General features: G+C 48.6%; 1 protein-coding gene across 1 annotated transcript in view; it reads right to left on the minus strand.

The window, feature by feature from the left end:
- Nucleotides 1–1,273: 1,273 nt before the first annotated feature.
- Nucleotides 1,274–21,119, minus strand: part of TRIM71 (tripartite motif containing 71) — a gene marked incomplete at both ends in the record, with an annotated part of 57,589 nt that continues 37,743 nt past the window's right edge. Inside the window, 3 exons of the mRNA XM_081247641.1 lie at nucleotides 1,274–2,725; nucleotides 6,308–6,442; nucleotides 11,867–12,034. Of these exons, the coding sequence (XP_081103767.1) occupies nucleotides 1,274–2,725; nucleotides 6,308–6,442; nucleotides 11,867–12,034 (1,755 nt within the window). The remainder of the gene's footprint in view (nucleotides 2,726–6,307; nucleotides 6,443–11,866; nucleotides 12,035–21,119) is intronic.

Raw genomic sequence — 21,119 nt, forward strand, 5'->3', positions numbered from 1 at the left:
AACTTGACTTAAAAACATTCTATTTCCCTGAACTTCCAAACCAGGAAAAAATTGTGCTTTTAAAACAAAAGTTCATTCCTTTGCCTACTCTTCTTAGGAAAAGAAATGTCTAACATTAAGAGAACAACATTCAACCGCAGTCTGGGGGTCCCTTGCCTGTGTCTCATGCTCTCTGCTGACCAACTCAGCACACGCATGTCCATCCACCCACTCAATGTCCACACGCCACATGCCTGAAAATCCACTTTCTGAAAAGGAGGTTAATTTTCTTCTTCTACTTAATTCTTTATAACCAACAGCAAACTAAAAACACTTAACTTCTGAGAATACTTTTAATCAAAAATCCTGAACTATATCTATTTTTCAGAAACCAAAGTGTGAAAAGAAAAAGTTCTTTGGGAGGTGGTATAGCATCTTCAGTTTTACTATTTTGGTGTAAGGTGGCTTCACACCCACACATACACACCCACACATACATACATACACACACACACACACACACACACACACACCCTCCCTTAGAAGAAACAAAGATTGCATACCCTAAGATAGGAATGGTCTGCTTTTCTTGGCTAGCAAGCCACAGCCACTTCTTCTAGGAGTAAGAAAAGATACTGATGCTGAACGGGTTGAGAAACACACTGAGGTATAAAAGAACACAGGAAGTTCACTGTTGCAGCATTAAAAAAAAAAAAAAAAAAAAGATTTTTCCCAAAAAGATCAAGATCACACCACACAGCCTAACCCAATAAACACAGTATTCTCAAGAACACAAATACTCTACAATTAAGCATCTTAAATCCCATTTTTCCACGTTTTATAGTTTTTTTTTCTTTTTTTTAACTTAGTAGTTTTCTCGTGTTTGCTTGGCTCAATCTACAGAATGCACCCCACCGCACACATCCAGCACCCTCCCAGCCACAGAGATGCTAGGCTTGTGCATGTCACGCCCCACGGAGGGGAGAGGAAACGTGAACTCCACTGAGCGAGGCTGGGAGGGCAGAGGGCCTGTTGGAGAAGGAAATGTAAAGGTTTCTGAGGTAGATAGAGATCATCACTTCACAGGCTCAATCCCTGCAGAAAAGATACGTACATTCATCTGTAAAAAAATAAAGATGAGGTAGGACATAAGCAATGTTGTACTTTTCTTGTTGTCTTTAAACAAAAGAAAAAAAAAATTTCCCTGAGACGGTTTCTTCTTTGAATTTCAAAAGGGGGAGAGAGAGAGAGATGTACACACGCGCACCCCAAACAGAGAGGCCTAGGAATGTGATTAGAAGATGAGGATTCGATTGTTGCCAAAGTCCACCACGACAATCATCCCATCCGGCGTGACAGCGATGCCGGAGGGCCGGTCCATCTGCCCAAAGCCACTGCCCTGGGCGCCAAACTTGCACAGGAAGCTGCCGTTGGACTCGAACATCTGCACCCGGTGGTTCCTGGAATCGGCCACGATGATGCGCCCCTCCTGGTCCACGGCCACGCCCTGTGGGCGCAGGAATTGCCCATTGGCGGTGCCCTCTGAGCCCAGGAAGCGGGCCGACTGGCAGTCCGGGTGAATAACCAGGAGCCGGTGGTTGTTGAAGTCGGTGACCACCAAGTGGCCCTCGTGGTTGAAAGCCACCCCCCTCGGGGAGTCAAAGTGCTTCCAGAGAGCCCCCTCGAAGCCATACTTATTCAGGAAGACCCCATCGGGCCCGAACAGCTGGATCCGGTGGTTCCTTGTGTCGGAGACCAGGATCTTGCCCTCGGAATTCACCGCCACATCCCAAGGGTAGTTAAATTGCCCGTTTTTGGTGCCCTTCTCACCGAACTTGAGGAGGAACTGACCCTCAAAGGTGAAGATCTGGATGCGATGATTGTCCTTGTCGGCCACCACGATCCTGCGGGAGGTGTCACAGGCTACGCCGGCGGGCCGGTCGAATTGCCCGGGCCGGGAGCCCAGAGTGCCGAACTTGTGGTGGAAGGCGCCGCAGGGCTTGAACACCTGGATGCGATTGTTGCTGCGGTCGGCGACCACGATGTAGCCCTCCTTGTCCACGCTCACGCCCCAGGGCCGGCACAGCTTGCCATCGCTGTCGCCCTCACTGCCGAAGCTCAGGCCCGGGAGCCCGATGCCCACGTAGCTGCGGCCGGACTTGACCACCACCTTGAAGGGGCTGTTCTCGATGTGCTGGTTGCACAGGGTGACCGACACCAGGTGCTCGCCCTCCAGCTGCGGCCGGTAGCTCACGACGTATGTCCCGTTCTGCTGGTCGCTCACCTCCGCGCCAAACAGGTTGCCGTCAGGGCCCAGGACCACAGCCGACATGAGGTCGCCTCCTGAGAGGCGGGGCTCCCCGTCGTGGTCGTAGCCGATGACGGTGAAGGAGGCCACCTTGCCCTGGAGGGCCCGCTTGAGGCCGTCGCCCGTGGCCTTGGTGAGCGGCGCGAAGGCCCCGCTGCTGACAAAGCCGAGGGACTTGATGGCGAGGTAGAGGGCCTGGTCAGGGGGTGTGAACATGACCCGGTCGTCCTCCTGGGGCTGCAGGAGGCTGCGCACGGTCTTGAGCTCCTGCACCTGCGCCAGCATGCGGTCTCGGGCCAGCAGGATGTCCAGCGCCCGCCCCTCCTCCAGGACCTGCTGCACGGCGCTGATGGTGCTCTCCAGCTTGTTGAGGTTTTGCCGCAGCTTCTCCACCTGCAGGTACAGGGACTTGGCTTTCACCTGGCGGATTTTCTCTACCTGGAGGGAAAGGTGAGAGCCGGGAGAGAGGACACAGAGGCTTAGAACCAGGAGAGAAAACAGCACATCGGCTGACATACTCATACCGAGGGAAACCTCACACTGAGGGAGGGTCTGCAGAAACGTCTGGTCTGCATTCCCCCAAAGTGGCAAAATCCAAAGACAGAGGGAGGCTGGGGAACTGTCTCTGATCACAGGAGATGACTACAGAGACCTGACAACTAAACGCAACAACTGAACCTGGACTGGGAGGACACTGTTATTAAACACACTATTGGTGGGATGTCCCTGATGGTCCAGTGGTTAGGACCCCGCGCTTCCACTGCAGGGGGCGTGGGTTCGATCCCTGGTCAGGGAACTAAGACCTTACAAGCCATGCGGCACGGCCCAAAAAACCCCAAACCAAACCAAACCAAACCAAACAAACAAACAAACAAAAACACCAACCCACTATTGGTGAAATGTGACTACAGACTAAGGATTAGATACTGGTGTTGTATCAAGATTCAACTTCCTGGTTTTGATTAGCTGTGATTAAGAGAATATCCTTGCTCAGAGGAAATAAACGGAAACATTTAGGTGTAAAGGGGCAGTGTCTCCAACACTCCAACTTACTGTCAAATCACACACACACTCTCCTATTGAGAGAGAATGATGAAAATGGGGCAAGATGTAAATAATCAGTGAATCTGGGTAAAGGATACAAGGGGCTCTTTTATTATTCCTGCAAATTTTCTCTCCGTTAGAAATTAAATAGAAGTTAGAAACAGCCATGTAACAAAGAAACGTTTACTGAGCACCTACTCTGTGCCAGGCGCTGGAGGTACATGTGGCCCATAGAAAACATGGGCCCCGCCCCACTGAGCTTAGAGTTGAAAGCAACAGATACTAAGCAAGCCAAGAAATGCTGCAAGACAATTTCAGACAGTGCTAGGGGTTAGAGGGTAGAAAAAGAGTGTGACAGACAGTGACGAGGGAGGCCTGATTTAGACAGAGGGTTGTCAGGGACAGGTGGCCTTGAACGTGGAGAGAAAAGTGGCAGAAAGGGGACCAGAGGCAGGATAGACCAACAAATTGTAGTACAAGGCTGGTCATGCACTCCCAACAGACTGAATCGAAAATGCTCCTATGTACAGAGGGCCTGAAGTTTCCTGAAGGATATTTCTCTCTCGGTCTCTCAGCATTAACACATAAACACATAAACACACACACACACACACACACACACACACACACACACACACAATCAGAGACAGAAAGCCTGTGTGTGGAGAGAATAAAATGAAGGATTTGGTGAGGATCACAAACCCAGCTCTTTCCTTGTCCCGTTTTCTCTCTTCACAGGGGTTAGAAATCTTCATCAGGGAGCCTGAGAGGTCCCACACCCCAAATTTGGAGATACCAGCTTTTTAGCAACTGTTGGCCTGTATTATTTCCAAAGGGGCCTCTAAATCTAAAACACCGTGATATGTAAACACGGGTTCTGACCTGCTTCTGACTCAGCTCACACTATTAGGGAACGTGGGATTTTTGTCTGACTAATCAGTTCAGTTCTCCATTCTTTTGCAGGAAATAACTCAGTCCTCTAAGTTTAAGTGGTTTCCTCTGAAAAGAACAGATCAGTCGCCCAGCCAGTGCGTGCTGTTTTGCAGAGAGAACCATGACTTCTGAGTGCTTGACCAATCTGAAAGCCACAGAAAGTCTACTTCAGAATAAGGGTCCACTGTTGGAAGGGCTGGATTTTAATCCGATTTTCCTGTGGGGGGTGGATAACATGATTTTGGACTTGATTCATGTGTATTCATCTGTCAACTCTGGAAGGACGTGTGTGTGCAGAGAAGCCCATGGGGGGACAGATCAAAGAGAAGCCCTGGCGTTTGGTTTTGCACTGGGCCAAACCTCTCGGCCTCGATTCTGATTCCTCAACCGGATGGTTGCAGCTACCCGCCAAGAGGCAGCCATGTCCACTGGAAATGCACAAGCCACAAGAAAGGACATGCATCCAGATACCTATAACTGGGTCACCCAGCACTCAAGTTATCTCCAATAACCAGGATGCAAGAAAAAAAAAAAAAAAACACTGTGTAAGAAGGAGGTGCCCAGACAAAGCCAGGCAAGAGGGAGCAGAAAAATCAGTGATTAGTGAAGAAGAAGGGGGACTCCCACAGGATTTGGGGCGTGGTACCCCAGCAAAACAGCAAGCACAAATTGGACTGAGGTGTGTCCAGAATGAGCAAGCTGATTTTGGATTTATCCAAGAATGAGTTTTTAGGCAAGTAAAAACGAAATTGATAACATGAATAAGAGACTGACTGTCCTTCCCAACTTGCTTCTCCTACGGTAAAAAAAAAAACGTGCTCTCTATTCCTCCTGAAAGAGAACTGCCTTGAGAGAGGTCCTCAGCCCCACCGGAGGGAGGGTAACTAAGGTGAGATCTGCAGAAACCCCTGCACACAAAGGCCTTTTCATCAGCAGATCCAGAAGAGCAAGTTTGTGGCAGAGTTCACCACAGAGCTCTCAGGTTGCAAGAAGGGGCCCCCTTTCAGTTATAATTAACATTCGTGGGTGGCATGGGACTGGCAGACCTTGGGGACATCGGAGGGTCTGAAAACTGTGTCAGGCCCACAGAAGTGCCTGAACAAATCATGTGAATTAAATCTTGGACTGTTTCCATCCAAGGACTCTTCTCTTCTGTCAAAAGGCAGTAGAGAGTCACAAGAAGCAAAAGCAGCTAGATACAGAGCTAACTCAAAGGAAGAGGCAACGCAAAAGCCCACACAACCTTCCCAAAGGCCAATACAATTTACTCTCTTAGGGGACAGGAAATTGGCGAGGATCACTTTCAGAAATCGACATGCGGTCCCCACCATCATATAGTTTGCAATAAGCCAAACAAGCACCACACACCCAGACACACCCGTTCACATCAGCTCTGTATAGTCTTGCTCCTGGGTTCAGAGAAGGTGATCCCAGTTGAACTGGCATGAGGTACTGGCCCCTCTTAGGCATGTTGCCCTCTTCTACCTGAGTGAGAGCACAAGATCAGAGAAGAAAATGCTGCGGGGGACGTGGGCGGGGCGATTCACCCCTCCAGCTGATTTTATCTAAACAGCACACCAGCGTGCTCAGTGCTCTTTCCGGCTCCAACAGGAAGAAAGGGCACACGTTCACTGCCCCCACCAGTGGAAAACTGGTTTTCCACAAGGGGTCAGGAAGTCCAACCAGCCGGGACACCAAAACTAAGGACGTGTGTTAGTAGCCTGCTTTCCTAACAGCAGCCTCCATTGTACTCCCTTCTTTCTGCTTCCACCTGAGTGCCTGCAACAGAAAACTTGAGACTCTGTCCAGTCTCGGGGACCCGACTGCTTCTGAAGAGGCTTCTTGTCGTCTTACTACTCGGAGGGGGACCCCTGCATCTTTCTGCAGACAAACTTAGGAGAAAACTACCAAGTGTTCTAAACTCAGAGCCGGGATCCAGGGTGTGACATCAGCATGCTGTCACCCTGCTGTGGTTCAGAGGCCGTGCCGGCCACCGAGGAGCCCCAGGGTGGGGTGGGCATGCAAGCCCCCCCACCACGTTACCTTCCACAGCAGCTCACACTCCCGCTCCTCCAGGGCCTTCTTGTGTCTCGCAGTCACAGCTTTGACCTCCGACTGTACCACTTTTGCCTTCATCTCCACCTGCTCCGCCACCGTCTGGGCCTGCTCGATGCTCAGCTGGAAAACCAAAAACAACCTCAGAGCAAGAAGTACCTTCTCTCCTCACACGCAACACTTAAGGCTGCTTTCTTCAGCCCCGAAAAGCTAACACCTTAGGCCCCCAACCCAGACCTCGAGGTCCACGTCCTTGGAAAGAAAGCAGGCACTGGGGGAGAGAAGGGCATCTGTTTGACATGTAACTGAAGGAGCTGCTTGGCAAGGGCAGCATTTCTTTGTATGAGAAATGGCACCTACACAGTGAATGTCAGGACTATTAAGAGATAGTCTGACACAGTGAAACCAGTGTAGCTGGGTCACAGCCCAAAACGGACTGGGGATCAGATGTGAAATGTACTACTGCAGGTGCACGAGCAACTTCCCACAGACAGGCTCCCCACCTGGGGGAAACCTCGCAGGCCGGGCACATCCCTCGGGGGGAGGCGTGCAACAGGCCGCAGCCCAGCTCAGAACCAACACCAAGTGCAAACTGGGAAACAGTGTCTGATGCACCTGAGAAGCCATGCCTATGGCCAGAGACCACCTCTGCACCCCCATGCCCCGACCCTGTACCATCAGCCCCCGTAAATCAGCCCGTTTAATCAGACGTATGGTTGTTCATAAAAAATTAATCCAGACAGAGGTCTGGTGTTTTCATGAATATTACATGATGTGCCTTGAAAAGCCACAAGGATTGGAGATACTGAGGTATTAAATCAGGGAGTCCAAACTGACTGCAAATGCTGCAACAGGCTTTAGAGCAGGTGTCCCAGATTAGGAGGGACCCAGGGAAGCCTCAAGGGTTTAGAACCTGCCTGGGTTCAGGAATCAGCTACAGGTGACCAGTCATCTGTGTGCCCTGCAGAGAACGGTTTCTGGGACACGAAACACATCTAAAGCAGGCACAGTCCTGGACAAGCCAGGCTGGATGGTCATCCTAGGGCTCAGGAAACCCAGGTTCAAATCCTAGCTCCACCTCCTACCAGTTCAGACAAGCTCCTGGCCTTCTCCAACTTCAGAGTGAAAGTGAGAAAAATGCAGGACAATATATGGGAAGAGCTGAGTCCAGCCCCTGGTCATCCTCTCCCCTCATCCTACTTAGCTCACATCATACAGATAGGCCTATTCACACTTCCTACCTTGTTTTGTTTTTAAATTGTAGTAATAAAGTACATGCAGCATAAAATGTCCCACGAGTGACATTCAGCACATGCAATGTGGTGCAGTCACCACCACTATCTGGCTCTAGAACACCTTTACCCAAAACGAAGCTTCCACGCCTGTGAAGCAGTCATTCTCCATCTCCCCTCCCTCTCCCCCATTGCATGCATAACCTACAGTCTCTACAGACTTGTCTATCCTGGATATCTCACACAAATGGATCAAACAATACATGACCAGGCTTATTTTCATGAATATGCTCCCGGCTAATCAGCTATGACTCATTCAGTCACTTACAACTGGGACCCCTAACTGACCACCTTTCACCCTCTCAGTCTGATGACACCTGCTCACTGCACTCCCTGCCCCCATCCCCGTGAGGCCTAAGGATCCACTGAGCGGATCGGAGCTGGCACCTGGCCGATCTGGGTGGCTCACAGTTTGGCCTGGGATGCCTTTCTCTTCCAAAGTCACCTTGAAATCTCAAAACCCAGCTCAGATGCCACTTCTTCTCTAAAATCGGAAGTAAAGGACACCTATCCACAGTGTTTCCGTTCCATCTTTACTATCCTGTCCCAAGTGTCATTATAGACTGAACTAAGGTGGGCCAGGTACACAGTGCACGGTACTTAGCACTGGGTTCTAACAGGAACAATCTATACATTTTATACTTGCTCGTGTCTACGGCCATAACCGTGTCCTATCAAAGCACTACGTAACTGCACTGGGTTAAATATCGTCCTGCCAAAATTCAGGCGTGCCTGCAACTTCAGAACGTGGTTAAGATGAGGTCGTTTGGACTACGTAAGCCCTAAATGCAGTGACTGATATCCCATAGGGCCACGTGAGGATGGAGGCAGAAACTGGGAGTAACACAGGTACCAGCCAAGACGTGCAGACCACGACCTGCAGGAAGAAGCAAGGGAAGGTTCTTCCTTAGAGCCTTCATGTGGAGCATAGCCCTGCTGACACCTTGATTTCTGACTTCTATCCTCCAGAATCGTGAGAAAACAAATTCCTATTGTTTTAAGTTACCTGGTTTATAGCAGCCCTAGGAAACTAATACAGTAGCCAACAAGTTGAAATAGATTGCTGTATCCAAATTACCCGAAACACAAAAAGTTAGACTGACGGATCAAATAAGTGTGCATGTAAGCAGATACCATAACAGGGTGTCTTGGGCTGTCTGTCAGGATTGATTCAGAGGAAGAGAAACCTCACTAGACATTTAAGCAGAGACGATTTAATACAGGGAATTTGGTTAAACAGGAAGCGGGGAACTGCTAATGCAAAGGGCACACTGAGGATTAAGACAGACAGTAACTGCAGTCAGTAGCTACCACTCCTTGGGCTCAGAGAACAAAGAAAGTAGGGGTTACCAGGACCCAGAAGTATGGGGGAAGGACACCCCAGGCCCAGCTCATTCTGGGAGTGGCAAAAGCTGGAAACTGGAACCAACTTCTGCTGCCAGGGTAAAAAAATACTGCTGATAAGAACAGGAAGTCAAAAGGAAGAAGCAAGTCCCTTCTCCCCACTTCCAGACACGTGGTTTGAAATGAACACTGCAGCCCCAGCCTCACATAGCATGACTGTGAAAGGGTAGGTTGGTAGGTTATTAACCGGTATACCCTGTTTTCAGATGTGTTGGTTATTAATTAGCACAGAGCTGGTATCCACATCAATATCTGACTGAGGCAACCAAGCCTAGGTCCACAACATTTCTTTAATGCTTCCTCGATGGAAAGCAAAGGCAGCAAACTGCCTTCTGTTTATATTAACATCGTATTACTTAACCAAACGGAATTTCCATTAAAATCAGAAGATATGGAAATAACAGGTCCACATTCCTACAGGGCAAGAACTGGCCGGAGAGCAGGGGTGGTCGCCGCCTACCCTCCTAGCCAGGCTGCTCCCACTGTTTCCTCCCAGGTCCCTAGCAGGCCCTTGGGTTAACTCCCATCCTATGACAGGAACTATTTCTTCCATTTTCCAAATAGGTCAAAGGGGAGCAAAGCTCTGGCTATAATTTGAGTCATCCCCATTCCTAGAGTCATAAAAGTCCTATGTGAAGAGACCAAATGGATCTTTCTTCTCCAAATCCTACACAACACGCCGGCAAGCACTGCATTCCAAGACGTGCAGACCAGGACCTGCTTAACTAGTTCCCATTATCTAAGCAGGGCATTTGAAGGACGCCAAGAGGCAGGTGGGTTGGGGGAAAATGGCAGTGGGTAAAAGGGCTGGGGAAACTCTGAAAACAGAATCACACACTTGAAAGAAAGAAAGAGAAGGAAAGAAAGGAAGGAAAAAGGGAGGGAGGGAGGGAGGTTGGGTCACCTAACAAGCATGGGGGCTTGAGAAAAAATGTTAACTTCAAATGTTAACAGATTCAATCAAACACTTGAAGTTGAGGCAAGTCAGTGATGCCAGCTGACTGCTGAGTGGTGGCCACTTAGTACTGAGGAGGAGTCTGAGGCCAAATCTGGGTTTCACAGGGAAGGGTGCAGAAAGTGATTAGTGATGTCTGCCATGGAGAACAGTGGTGGCCTGATGACAGGTATTTAAAGTGTCCTGATAGAAGATACTAGAGAATGCAAGTGTCACCCATAAGCTCAAAGGCCACCATACCGGTACCAGATGGGGGAATTACTGTAGTTCACTCTAAAATGTAATTTTTATCACATTTAATATCTTTGAAACTATGATTCATCTTAACACTGTCAGTGGGTTTTTTCCCTTTGTTAGCTGTACATAAAATAAATGTGCAGATCTTACAGTTAATGGCATCTTAAATGTGATGAAAGAAATAAAAGTAATGAATCAAGGCTGTCTTACATGGAGAGCAACTATATTCCTGACCCAAACTCTGGATGTCCCCCGGGGAATCTGTACACCTTTATGAAATCCTCTAATTACATAAGTGACCAAAATGTACTTTCGTGAAGAGTGAAAGTGACTTGGATATCAGATTACTTGACTCATCAGAAAGATCACTTCAGTATCACACATAGGAATGCTGATAGCTGCTGGGAAACTTATTAAAATCCTAAACCATCTGCCCGCCCTAGAACACACGATTGATTCTTTACCATTTCCAAAAAAAGTCTTATGTTAAAAATAATTCATGTATTCAAATACTCGTTCTAAACAGTTTCCTATTCGATTACTTTAAAAAATATTTATCTATCTATCTATCTATTTATGGCTGTGTTGGGTCTTCATTGCTGTGCGCAGGCTTTTTCTAGTTGTGGCGAGTGGGGGCTATACTTCATTGCGGTGCGCAGGCTTCTCATTGCAGTGGCTTCTCTTGTTGCGGAGAACGGGCTTCAGCAGTTGTGGCACGTGGGCTCAGTAGTTGTGGCTTGCAGGCTCAGTTGCTTCACAGCATGTGGGATCTTCCCGGATCAGGGATCGAACCCGTGTCCCCTGCACTGGCAGGTGGATTCTTAACCACTGCGCCACCAGGGAAGTCCTAGCAATGTTTCTTGACTTTCAAGCTTATCCTACCAGATGAGGGAAACAACCTATGTTTTTTTTGTTTTCCTAAAACCTTGTCAGCTGGATCAGGCAAGAAGATTCAAAAATTAAGGCACACTATTACCTGCCTATGTAAGAGAACTTCACTATATCTCAGAGTTACACGTGTCCCTTCCTAGCCCCAGAGGGATGGGAATTCAACAGAAACAAGGGTCTAAATTACCAGGACATCTAATGCTTCCAATAGAATAGAATAAAATAGCATGGCATAGCGTAGCAATAGCTAGTGCTTCCAATAAAATAAAATTAAAAATAAAAGTAAATAACCATGGCATGACCTTTATTTATCACCCAGGAAAGAGTCTGAGATTCAACCTTAAATAAAATTTCCCATGCTCACTTATTTCTCACCTATAAACAAATCTGAGTAGCAAGATGAGCACCCAGTCTTTCTATAGTCCTGACTGAACACCCTAATATCCACTTGGATTTGGGGAGGCAGCTGGATGGCAAACAGGCAGCTGATGTGAAGGGGTCCAGCCAGGGTATCTGGAAGAAGCCCTGACCAGCCAGTAACTCCAGCCACATCACTGTCATCTTCACCAGACTGTGAGGTCTCCATGCACTGCCTCCCCATGTGATTGCTGCTGCATGGGTGTCACGTGGGCTCATGTGGGGCGTTGTCCCATGGCCTCCAGACACTGGAGTCTGCCCAATAATCTACACACGCCATCTGAAAGGGAGTGGGGAAGGTTTTATATGCAAGAAAGAACCAGGGAAACAGGTGAAGGGTGGGGAGGGACTGACCTGGATGGCCTGGCGGCCCTGCTGGGCATCAGCCAGCAGCTGGATGGTGAGCGCCCGTGAGTCCTGCAGCGCCTCCTGGAGGTAGACGAAGCTGTGGCCGCCGTGCCGGCCCACAGTACACTCTCGGCAGATGGGCACTGAGCACGTGTCACAGTACAGGTGCAGCACCTGGGGACCAGAGAGGGCCAGGTGTTAATGACAAGGGGGTGCGTGGCGGGGTGCTCTGGATCCCAGGACCCCACAATAAACAAGCACACCCCATAGGGAGCGGGAGCCCCGCAGGCGACTGTGAGGACAACTTGTTCCCCCCATCCCCACCCAAAGAAAAAACAACCAACACCCTCGTTCTACTCCAGTTCCATTCACAACCACAATTGAGACACCGCAAAGGCAAAGATAAAACAAAATGATCCTCCAGGGACTTCCCTGGGGGTCCAGTGCTTAAGACTCTGTGCTTCCACTACAGGGGGAACGGGTTCGATCCCTGCTTGGGGAGCTAAGATTCAGCATGCCGCGCAGTGTGGCTGAAAAAAAGGTAAAAAAAATATTTTAAATGTGGTGCTCATCAACTGACCTTAGTAATTGACAGTAATTATACAGTCCTATGAATAAAACTATTTAAAACAAAAACAAAAGAAAACAATCATCCTCCATAAGAGATTTCCCTGTATCGGAGATTAATTACCCAGAAAGGTTCCAAGATTGTCTCCATGGTCTGAGATTGGTGGCCGCAATGAAAGGATAAATCGACAAGTTCCTCTTGCCACCCCACGCTCTGGGGTGGAAACCAGGCTGGGGGCCAGGATCAATCCCCCTCACACGGCAGTTGGCTGCCACCGTCCCCCCATCAAGGACACGAGTGCACCCAAGGCACTCAAGCAAGGTGCAGACTTAAGCTTCTGGAACAGAGGCCAAAGGCTAATGGTAAAGTCAGCCAGCTTCTTGTCTTTCTTCTTCCTGCCAAGTTGTTCCAAGGAGCTGACCCTGGGAGGCAGCCGGTGCTGACAGCGCTGCTTTATACGATGCTCTGTGCCTCCCTGGGGCCCTGCGTGCTGCTGGGAGGGGGGAGCGGCTTGGCACCACCTCCACCTGCTGATAAACCTGCTGAGAGCCGAGCTCTCAGGAGCCAAAGCACCTTGGCACAGAACGGGGCCAGTTCCGCTGCATCCCTCCCCAGAGCCGGCACTTAGGGCCGCTGTCTATAAATGTTTGCTGGCTTGCTTTCAAGAGCAGAGCTTCAGTTTGCCTCTGGTACACCTGGGGTGAAGGAAAGCGAGCCAACACTAGACAGGCAGGGAAGGGGGCATGTGTGTGTGTCGGGGCTGGGGCGGGGGGTGTCTTTCACATACACAAGCACTCAATCTCCAGGGGAAGAGGCTGCATAGGGAGCAAGGGCTGGTCCCAACGCACAGAGGCTGGTTACCCTGTCCAAAGCACAGAGACCCAGAAAGTTCCTATTAGGCTGAAAGTCGCACACAGAAAGGGCCTGGGGCAGAGCGAGAACGCGGCTCCTCTCATTCTCCAGGTTATTTATTTTATTCCAACCAAAGTCTCGGCGTAGTGCATGTCCACGAGGAAATGACCGCCCAAATGACTGTCAGCTGAACAGCCTGCTCCACGTAGGGGGTGTGTGATCCAGCAGGGGTTAGGTTGCTTCTCCAAGAACTCTGGGTCCAGGAATGGAAAAAGGAAAGACTTAGGATATCACGTTCCTACTTTGAAGAAATGGTTGTGATACGGCAAGTTTTCTGGACCCTATTTTACAGGAGGGAAACGTGATCGGGTTTGTAACTTTAGTGCCCGATTTTTGTCCTGTGCTGTACGTTTCCAGCAGCCGTGGGAGACGGAACCCCGGAGGCATCTGCCTTCCTTTGTGAAGGCTAATCACTTTTTGAAGAAGGTCCACCATTTAGAGACTATCTAATCTTTCTCATTTGATAAATCTAAAATTCCCAAGCCAGCCTTAGATACGAACCGAAAAATGCTAAACTGGATAACTGTGGGGAAAAGCCCCGACACTCTCATTTTACGACATGGTGCTAAAGCAATTCTCCAGCCAGTTTCCACGACTCAACCACATCCCTCCCCTCTGCTCCCTCCATTTGTCACGGGAATAAAGGGATCACTCCTGCTAATGTGAAGTGTGAAAATCTCCTGGCACAAGGCTCCCTGCTCTTACCAAACAGCTAAGCAATCTTCTCTTTACCTCTGCTCAGGAGTCAACCTTTTCTTGGACAACTGTGTGGACTGACTAGTGTCCCCCTGCTTTAGGAGTCTGTGGGGCTCCTGCGAGTAGGGAAGAACCTTAGGCTGCAGGCCCCCACATGTCCAGCCTTGAGAGCCCAGGTACCTCTAAAATGGGCAAACGGGGGTCCTGGGATGTGACCCCACCTGACAGTGTTTCACGTGGGACTGACGCAGCTCTAAGCGCCTAGAACACCCTGTGATCTTGGAAGTGCCAGTGCTTCTGCCATTCCAGACTGACTGTAGGACCACGGGGGCTGGGGCTGGGGGTGACAGTATAAGTGGGTAAAAGCAGAGCCTCAGTGGTGCTTTTAATCAACTGTTGATTTTTTTAAAAAGAACACACTGTCTAAAACCTGAAAATGCGATCACATTTTGTAAAAAAAAATTTTTTGGCCACACCATTCAGCACGTGGGACCTTAGTTTCCCGGACCAGGGATCAAACCTGGGCCCCATGCAGTGGAAGCATGGAGTTTTAACCACTGGACCACCAGGGAAGTCCCACATTTTGGAAACTTTCTAGTGAAATATCAGAGCAAAACTTTGGGAAGATGTCACACTCCATTTAGAAGCTCCACATCTCACTCACCTGGCAATTTCTAAGGTCAAAAACTTACAATTTTAGAGCTTATGAGACTCAGTGAATAGGCAAAGGTGCACACGGGTGTGCATGGGTGCAACTCTCTCTGAACCAGCTTACTTAAGGTTATTTTAAAAGAATAAACTGGATGACTGTTCAGAGGGCCAACCGCCAGAAAGAAATGTGGCAGAGGCCATGAACTGTGGCTCTGGGAAGGAGCAGTCCTCTGGCGGCAGGAATTCCAAGGCCTGAGCTGCCTGTTTGGGGCTTCCCGGGCAGATGTGCGGACACGCCCCTCCCCCCCCCACATGGCGACAATCTGGCTGCCCAGCTGAATGGGGCAGGCCTGACCTCTGACCTTGCAAGTGACCACCCTCTCCCCTGCCCCCAGCTTCCAGAACACGCCCCACCCACTGCCTTCCTCTCCCAAAATTTCTAAAATACCAGTGGAGACAAAGACCTAGGAATGTGAGCCCCGAAGGAGAGGAATGGGGGTGGGAGGTGGGGGTTAGAGGAAATAAATAAATAAATAAAAATACCAAGCAGGCAGGTTTACCTTAGCCAGGGCTTAAACAAAGTGTGCTCTGTTAATGAACAAGAATGTTCTAAGTTTTATATTATCGATACATGTGATCCAACAAGGAACACACACACACACACTCACTCACTCACGTTGGAGCACCAGGTTAAAATACAACTATCCACATCAGTGAGAAGTGTAAACAGAAAAGTATGGAGGGGGCCTCTCATTGTCAAGATCCCCCAACTGAAATAATAAATATTAACTGCTATAAACTTACTTTTTGAGATTTCTTTGACATCCCTTAAAATGACTGGGGACATGTGGCCTCCCACAAACTCAGGGCTTGACACAAGGAGGTTTCCACCCACCACTACAGACAGACACGAAGCGGAGGTGGGCTGGTGACAACCAGAAGCCTTATCTGTATGTAACACTCGGCAGGCTCTCCTATTAAAAAATAGTAAACCAAATTCAAGGAGTAAAGTCCAGCCACGTAACTAAGTCTATCCAACAACACCAAAACCAAGCTTTACTTGATTTAGGGAAAATACATTGAATGCCGGTGTTCTCAAACTCACAGAAGCCCTCCTACATCTCTGGCCAGAGCTGTGGTCTTGGGGGGGGGGGACCTGGGAAGAGGTGAAAGAAAGGAATCTGGACCCTCCTTCTTACACAATCACCACCAGCTCAAGACAGTAGAGTCCAGCTGTGGACAAGTTACTTCTTTCTGGGGGAAAGGAGTCGGAAACTTTTTAAGACAAGTTAGGGAACACATATGCATTTTTAATGCAAGAAGATACACAGGTGTAAGTCGTTTTTAAAAAATCTGCCCCAGGGACTTCCCTGGTGGCACAGTGGTTAAGAATCTGCCTGCCAATGCAGGGGACACAGGTTCAATCCCTGGTCCAGGAAGATCCCACATGCCTCGGAGCAACTAAGCCCGTGCGCCACAACTACTGAGCCCAGGTGCTGCAACTACTGAAGCCCCTGTGCCTAGAGCCCATGCTCCGCAACAAGAGAGGCCACGGCAATGAGAAGCCCGCGGAAGAGTAGCCCCCACTCGCTGCAACTAGACAAAGCCTGTGCGCAGCAACGAAGACCCAACGCAGCCATTAAAAAAAAAAAAAAAAAAAATCTGACCCAATTTTCAGTTGTTTCTACTTTTTTATATAATCATCCAAAAATATGCTATATTCTATGCATAGGTGAACTTTTTAAAGACACAAATAGGAGAGCATTATACTAGACCTTTTCACTTAATTATATTAACTGGGAGAATGTTTTGAGTTGGGCTGCCTGTTTTATGAATGGCTGCATGGTATGTCGCCTGCAGATGATAGGATTTTAATGTTGTTTCCTGATTTTTGAAAACTCACAAGCAATGCCGCAGTGAATATCCTTTTATATTGTTCTTTACAAAGCCCAGAATTGTCAATTTGATAATATGTTCCATCATTGGACAAATCAGAAGGAAAATATCTACTTGCATGTGTGGACAGTAAGGCTTCTCAAATTTAATAAATTGATGTCAGGTCAACCTCCATTCATGTGAAGAACAAAGGTTGTCAAGTGCCAATTTCTGTTCCCAAACAAGATCAGACCTACACGAAAGGCCGGCATGGGGACACCAGGGAGCCGGGCAATGTGGGACTGGGAGTCCAGGTCCGCTCTGCTTGGCTGGAAGGTGGAAGGTGGAGGCTGAGACTGAAAAGAAGCCCCAGAGGAGCAGCAAGAAAGCAAGGCTTGTGTTTTGTGTGCTCAGGATTGGCTGTTAGATTTTCCAAAACACAAGGGTAGAGGCGAGTGGGGTGGCTTGTTGGGATGATTCCAGAGGTGGACAGTGAGGGTGGTCTCAGGCAATGTAAAGGAAGAGGGCAGTCCCAGAGGGTATCATTCAAACACCCGGTGAAACAAACATGGGTAGCCCCATACAAGCCCAGAACCCCCTTCTGCAATCCCCAAATTCAACAGATCTGGAAACCAAAAGTTTTTACACAAGCTGTTTGGCAGCAAAACCTGAACTGGTGTGAAAATGATCTCAAATTTTTTTTTTTTTTTTTTTTTTTTTGCGGTAGGCGGGCCTCTCACTGTTGTGGCCTCTCCCCTTGCAGAGCACAGGCTCCGGACGCGCAGGCTCAGCAGCCATGGCTCACGGGCCTAGCCGCTCTGCGGCATGTGGGATCTTCCCAGACCGGGGCACGAACCCGTGTCCCCTGCATCGGCAGGCGGACTCTCAACCACTGCGCCACCAGGGAAGCCCTCAAATTTTTATCTATACCATTTAGTGTGAGTTTTCATATATTTTACTGAAGAACTGCTAATATTCATTACTTTGTGGTGCTGTTTCGCAGTATAAGCTTTCCAAAATCATAAACGTTGAATTGTCAAGGCACATCTAATCCCAAGGGCTAGGGTAAAAGACCTGCCAAGGCCAGCTAGCTGAACAAGAGTCATTCCTGGGCTCAACAGACCAGAGAAGGAGTTAAGACTACCAGGTGGTAGAGGGGGATGGGGGTGTACAAGTGGGGTCAGAGCAGTTCTAGGCCAAATTTTTTGGCGCCTGTGGACAAGGCAAATTTGAAAAGCAAGGGTTGGAAACAGGAATACTATCAGCTCGAACAACTTCTTTTGTTTTTGGCTGTGCTGAGCCGCACGGCTTGCAGGATTTTAGTTCCCCGACCAGGGATCGAACCTGGGCCACAGCAGCGAGAGCGCTGAGTCCTAACCACTGGACCGCCAGGGAACTCCCAGCCCAGCTCTTAACAGCTTTAGACTCAATGTGGTTGCTGGTGCCAAGGGAAAGCATAGTTCAATGATAACTGAACGTCCCATGCTGTTCCCCGGAGGTTTTTGTACCACTGCAAAAGCCACATCATGATCCCTTTCCTATTTTTCAGAAGAAAATTTTCACACGCCCAATGACCACTGCTTCCCAACACCGACCAACCACCATGTACCACCCAGCAAGACCCAGCTCCTCCAGTGCCTCAACCCACGAGGCTTCCTCCAGTTTCCTGTTCCTCCCTATCACCTGCTCCCCTGCTTGTGGGACCAAGGTCCCAACACCCCAGAGCCAGGCACATGGGATCCCCACTTTATATTCCAGCAGCATTTATATCTTATACTTTATATTCCCTGTCTCAGGGCCCTCCTCCAGGAAGAACCCACCCTGGGCACACAGCTTCTAATACTAACACATGCAAAAAGCAGAACCATTGCCTTTTTATAAAAAGCCACAGGTAATTAAAGGAGTAAGTTGTTTCTACAGTTAAATGACTGAATTTGGCTGAGCTCACTTGCAGACTTGGTGAAAAAGAGAGAGAGAAAAAACCACCTCAATTTTTGGCTCAGAAAACTGTCAGAATTATTAAAAAGCATGAAAATGAGTTCATCCTAGAAAGGAAACCACTTCCCCTGTAGCACTGAAGCCCCAGAGAACAATGACACACACCGCCTTCCTCCAGTGTTGCCAGAGTCATAGACGAAAGAGCCTTACAAGTATTTCTCACCACAGCTCCCCTCCGAAACCTGAGGCTGCAGCAGTACGTCTGACTCAAGTAGGGCCTGTAGGAGGCAAGGAAGGACGTAACCGAGGTGTGTGTTCTTCTGGGATACTGATGATACTCGGGGACTGTGCAGCTGGGTTTTCAGGGCAGGAGAATCCTCCAAGGGAGCTCTAAGGGCAGAGGTCGAGGTGACGAGGAGGGTAGGAAAAAGAGCAGGCAGAAGACAGTGCTTCCCACGTGGAGCTACAGTCAGCACTTCTCAGAGCCTTTGTGAAGTCCCCCAAAGAAGCATGTTTTATAAAGGTATCATCAGGATGTCACAAAATACTCAGTGTGGGACAATACACGTGGGAACTCCAGAGACAAGCTATGCCTCTGTCCCTGCACTTCGAGTACCTGGAGTGCCCTCCCTATGCCAGCCCGGCTATACTCAGGCCCCCCGCAGCCGCACTGGCATCACTGAGAGCCCCTCCTCATAGGCCCGTATCCATCCTGCTTCCTCCCCAGATGCTGATAAACAAGTTCTCCATCCAAACCTCTGGGGGGACCCAACCTGCAAGAGCTCCTTCGCTCTCTGGACTATTCATTTGCCTGCTGGTCGGATTCTGGTTTTCAGGCTGGAGTCTTGGTATCTTTGCCCAACCACACAGCTTTGAGGCACAGTGACGGCTGGCCACCACCACCAAGGCCAGCAGGGTTGACTGCCCACAGCCTGCAGTTTCTCTCCTTCCTGGGAGGCTTTAACAATGGCCCCCACAAAAGAGCAGGTGACACCCCTGTGCTGGGGGGTTTCCTCCAACAGATCCAAGTTACATGACATTCAGTGACACTCTGGAACATACCAGAACTGTGTTTGGGGTTACTGCCTACCAAATGGTTTTTCACAAATAAACTTGTTGACTTGAATAAAATGTGGGTGTTTAAAAATTCTTCCAGTTCAAAAATAAAAATCAAACTTCCCTATCAACAGAGAAACAGACAGGTATATGTCCACACAGTAGAATACTTTTAGCAACGAGAACAAATTACTGATTTTGTGCTATCACACAGATGCCTGATGGAAAAACAAGAATCAAAAAAGTATATACTGCATAATTCTATTTCTGTGAAGGCAAAACTAAGGTGAAAAAAAAATCAAAGAAGTTGCGGGTGGACACAGGTGTGACTGGAAGGAACTCAAGGGAGATGTTCTGGAGCCATGGATGTGTCTTTATGTTGTCTTGGTGGAAGGAGTAGGTACACAGGTGTATAGAATTGTCAAAATGGGGAACTCCCTGGCGGTCCAGTGGTTAAGACTCAGCGCTTCTATGGCGGCAGCAGGGATCTCAGGTTCGACCCCTGGTGGGGGAACTAAGATCCCGCAAGATGTGCAGCATGACCAAAAAATTTAAAAAGAATTGTCAGAATGTATACTTTTTATTTATGTAAAATTATACCTAAAGAATAATACGTGAGGGGGAAACCCTCCCAGCGACCACCTAGCGGTGGTGGGGTGAAGCTTGGAGCCCAGCCTCAGCACGGGCTCCTCACAGCTAAAGACCTAATAAATACTCTTTGAGCCCATAAATGAGTTACTCCAATGGCCCCACATAATTTACTTCTAATAGGTCACTACCATTCTTCCCACAATGTTCCCATTAGGTATTATTTTTCCTTTGCCCTCCACTATAAATATTATCTTAAGTTTAATCTCACAAGAGGCAAGTCGGACTAACTCCCTGGAGGTTTTGATAAAAATTAGAACCCCGAGTCCGATTTACAGCCCCACAGGCGGCCAGCGGTCACACAAAGCCCTACGAAATCATTAGTGTGCCAGCTGCCGCCCAGGCTTGCATCTGACCTCTGATGTACTAATGAGTGGTCCAGGCAGCTTCCAGCAGCAAATAAAAGAGATTTGTTCCAACACGGAGATCACCGCCCACGTAAATTATAGACTTTCAAATCAGGCACGAAAAGATGGATTTTGACACAGATACACAGTTTTCCTGTTTCCTGTCGCAAAAGCAAGGCCCAGTTTTAATCTGTTGTGTTCTAGACCAGAATCGGGGGTACTGGGAAGCTGACTGTAAAAAATGGCCAGACCGTAGGTGGCCACGTAACTCAGTCCTCACCTCTTAAACAGTGGGAGACGCTGTGCACCCGAAACCTTTCACCACCACCCCCTGAAGTAGCAAAAAGGGTCTCAATGGCCTGCATGGCTGAGATCATGTGGACAGGTGGATGTAAAGCAAGGGAAAGCACTCATCTCAAGAAGGGAAGCAGAAATAAAGAGGTAAGAAAAGAAAATTCATAACAAAAAAGGTTTTGAAATATTACTAGCCGTATCTTATCCCTCCAATAAGGGATAACAACCCAATATAATTGTTCCTTTCTCTCTCTCCCCTATTTGGCAAGTTCTA

The sequence above is a fragment of the Mesoplodon bidens genome (genome assembly GCF_964165515.1).
Source record: "Mesoplodon bidens genome assembly, chromosome: 10".
Classification (NCBI taxonomy): Eukaryota; Metazoa; Chordata; class Mammalia; order Artiodactyla; family Ziphiidae; genus Mesoplodon; species Mesoplodon bidens.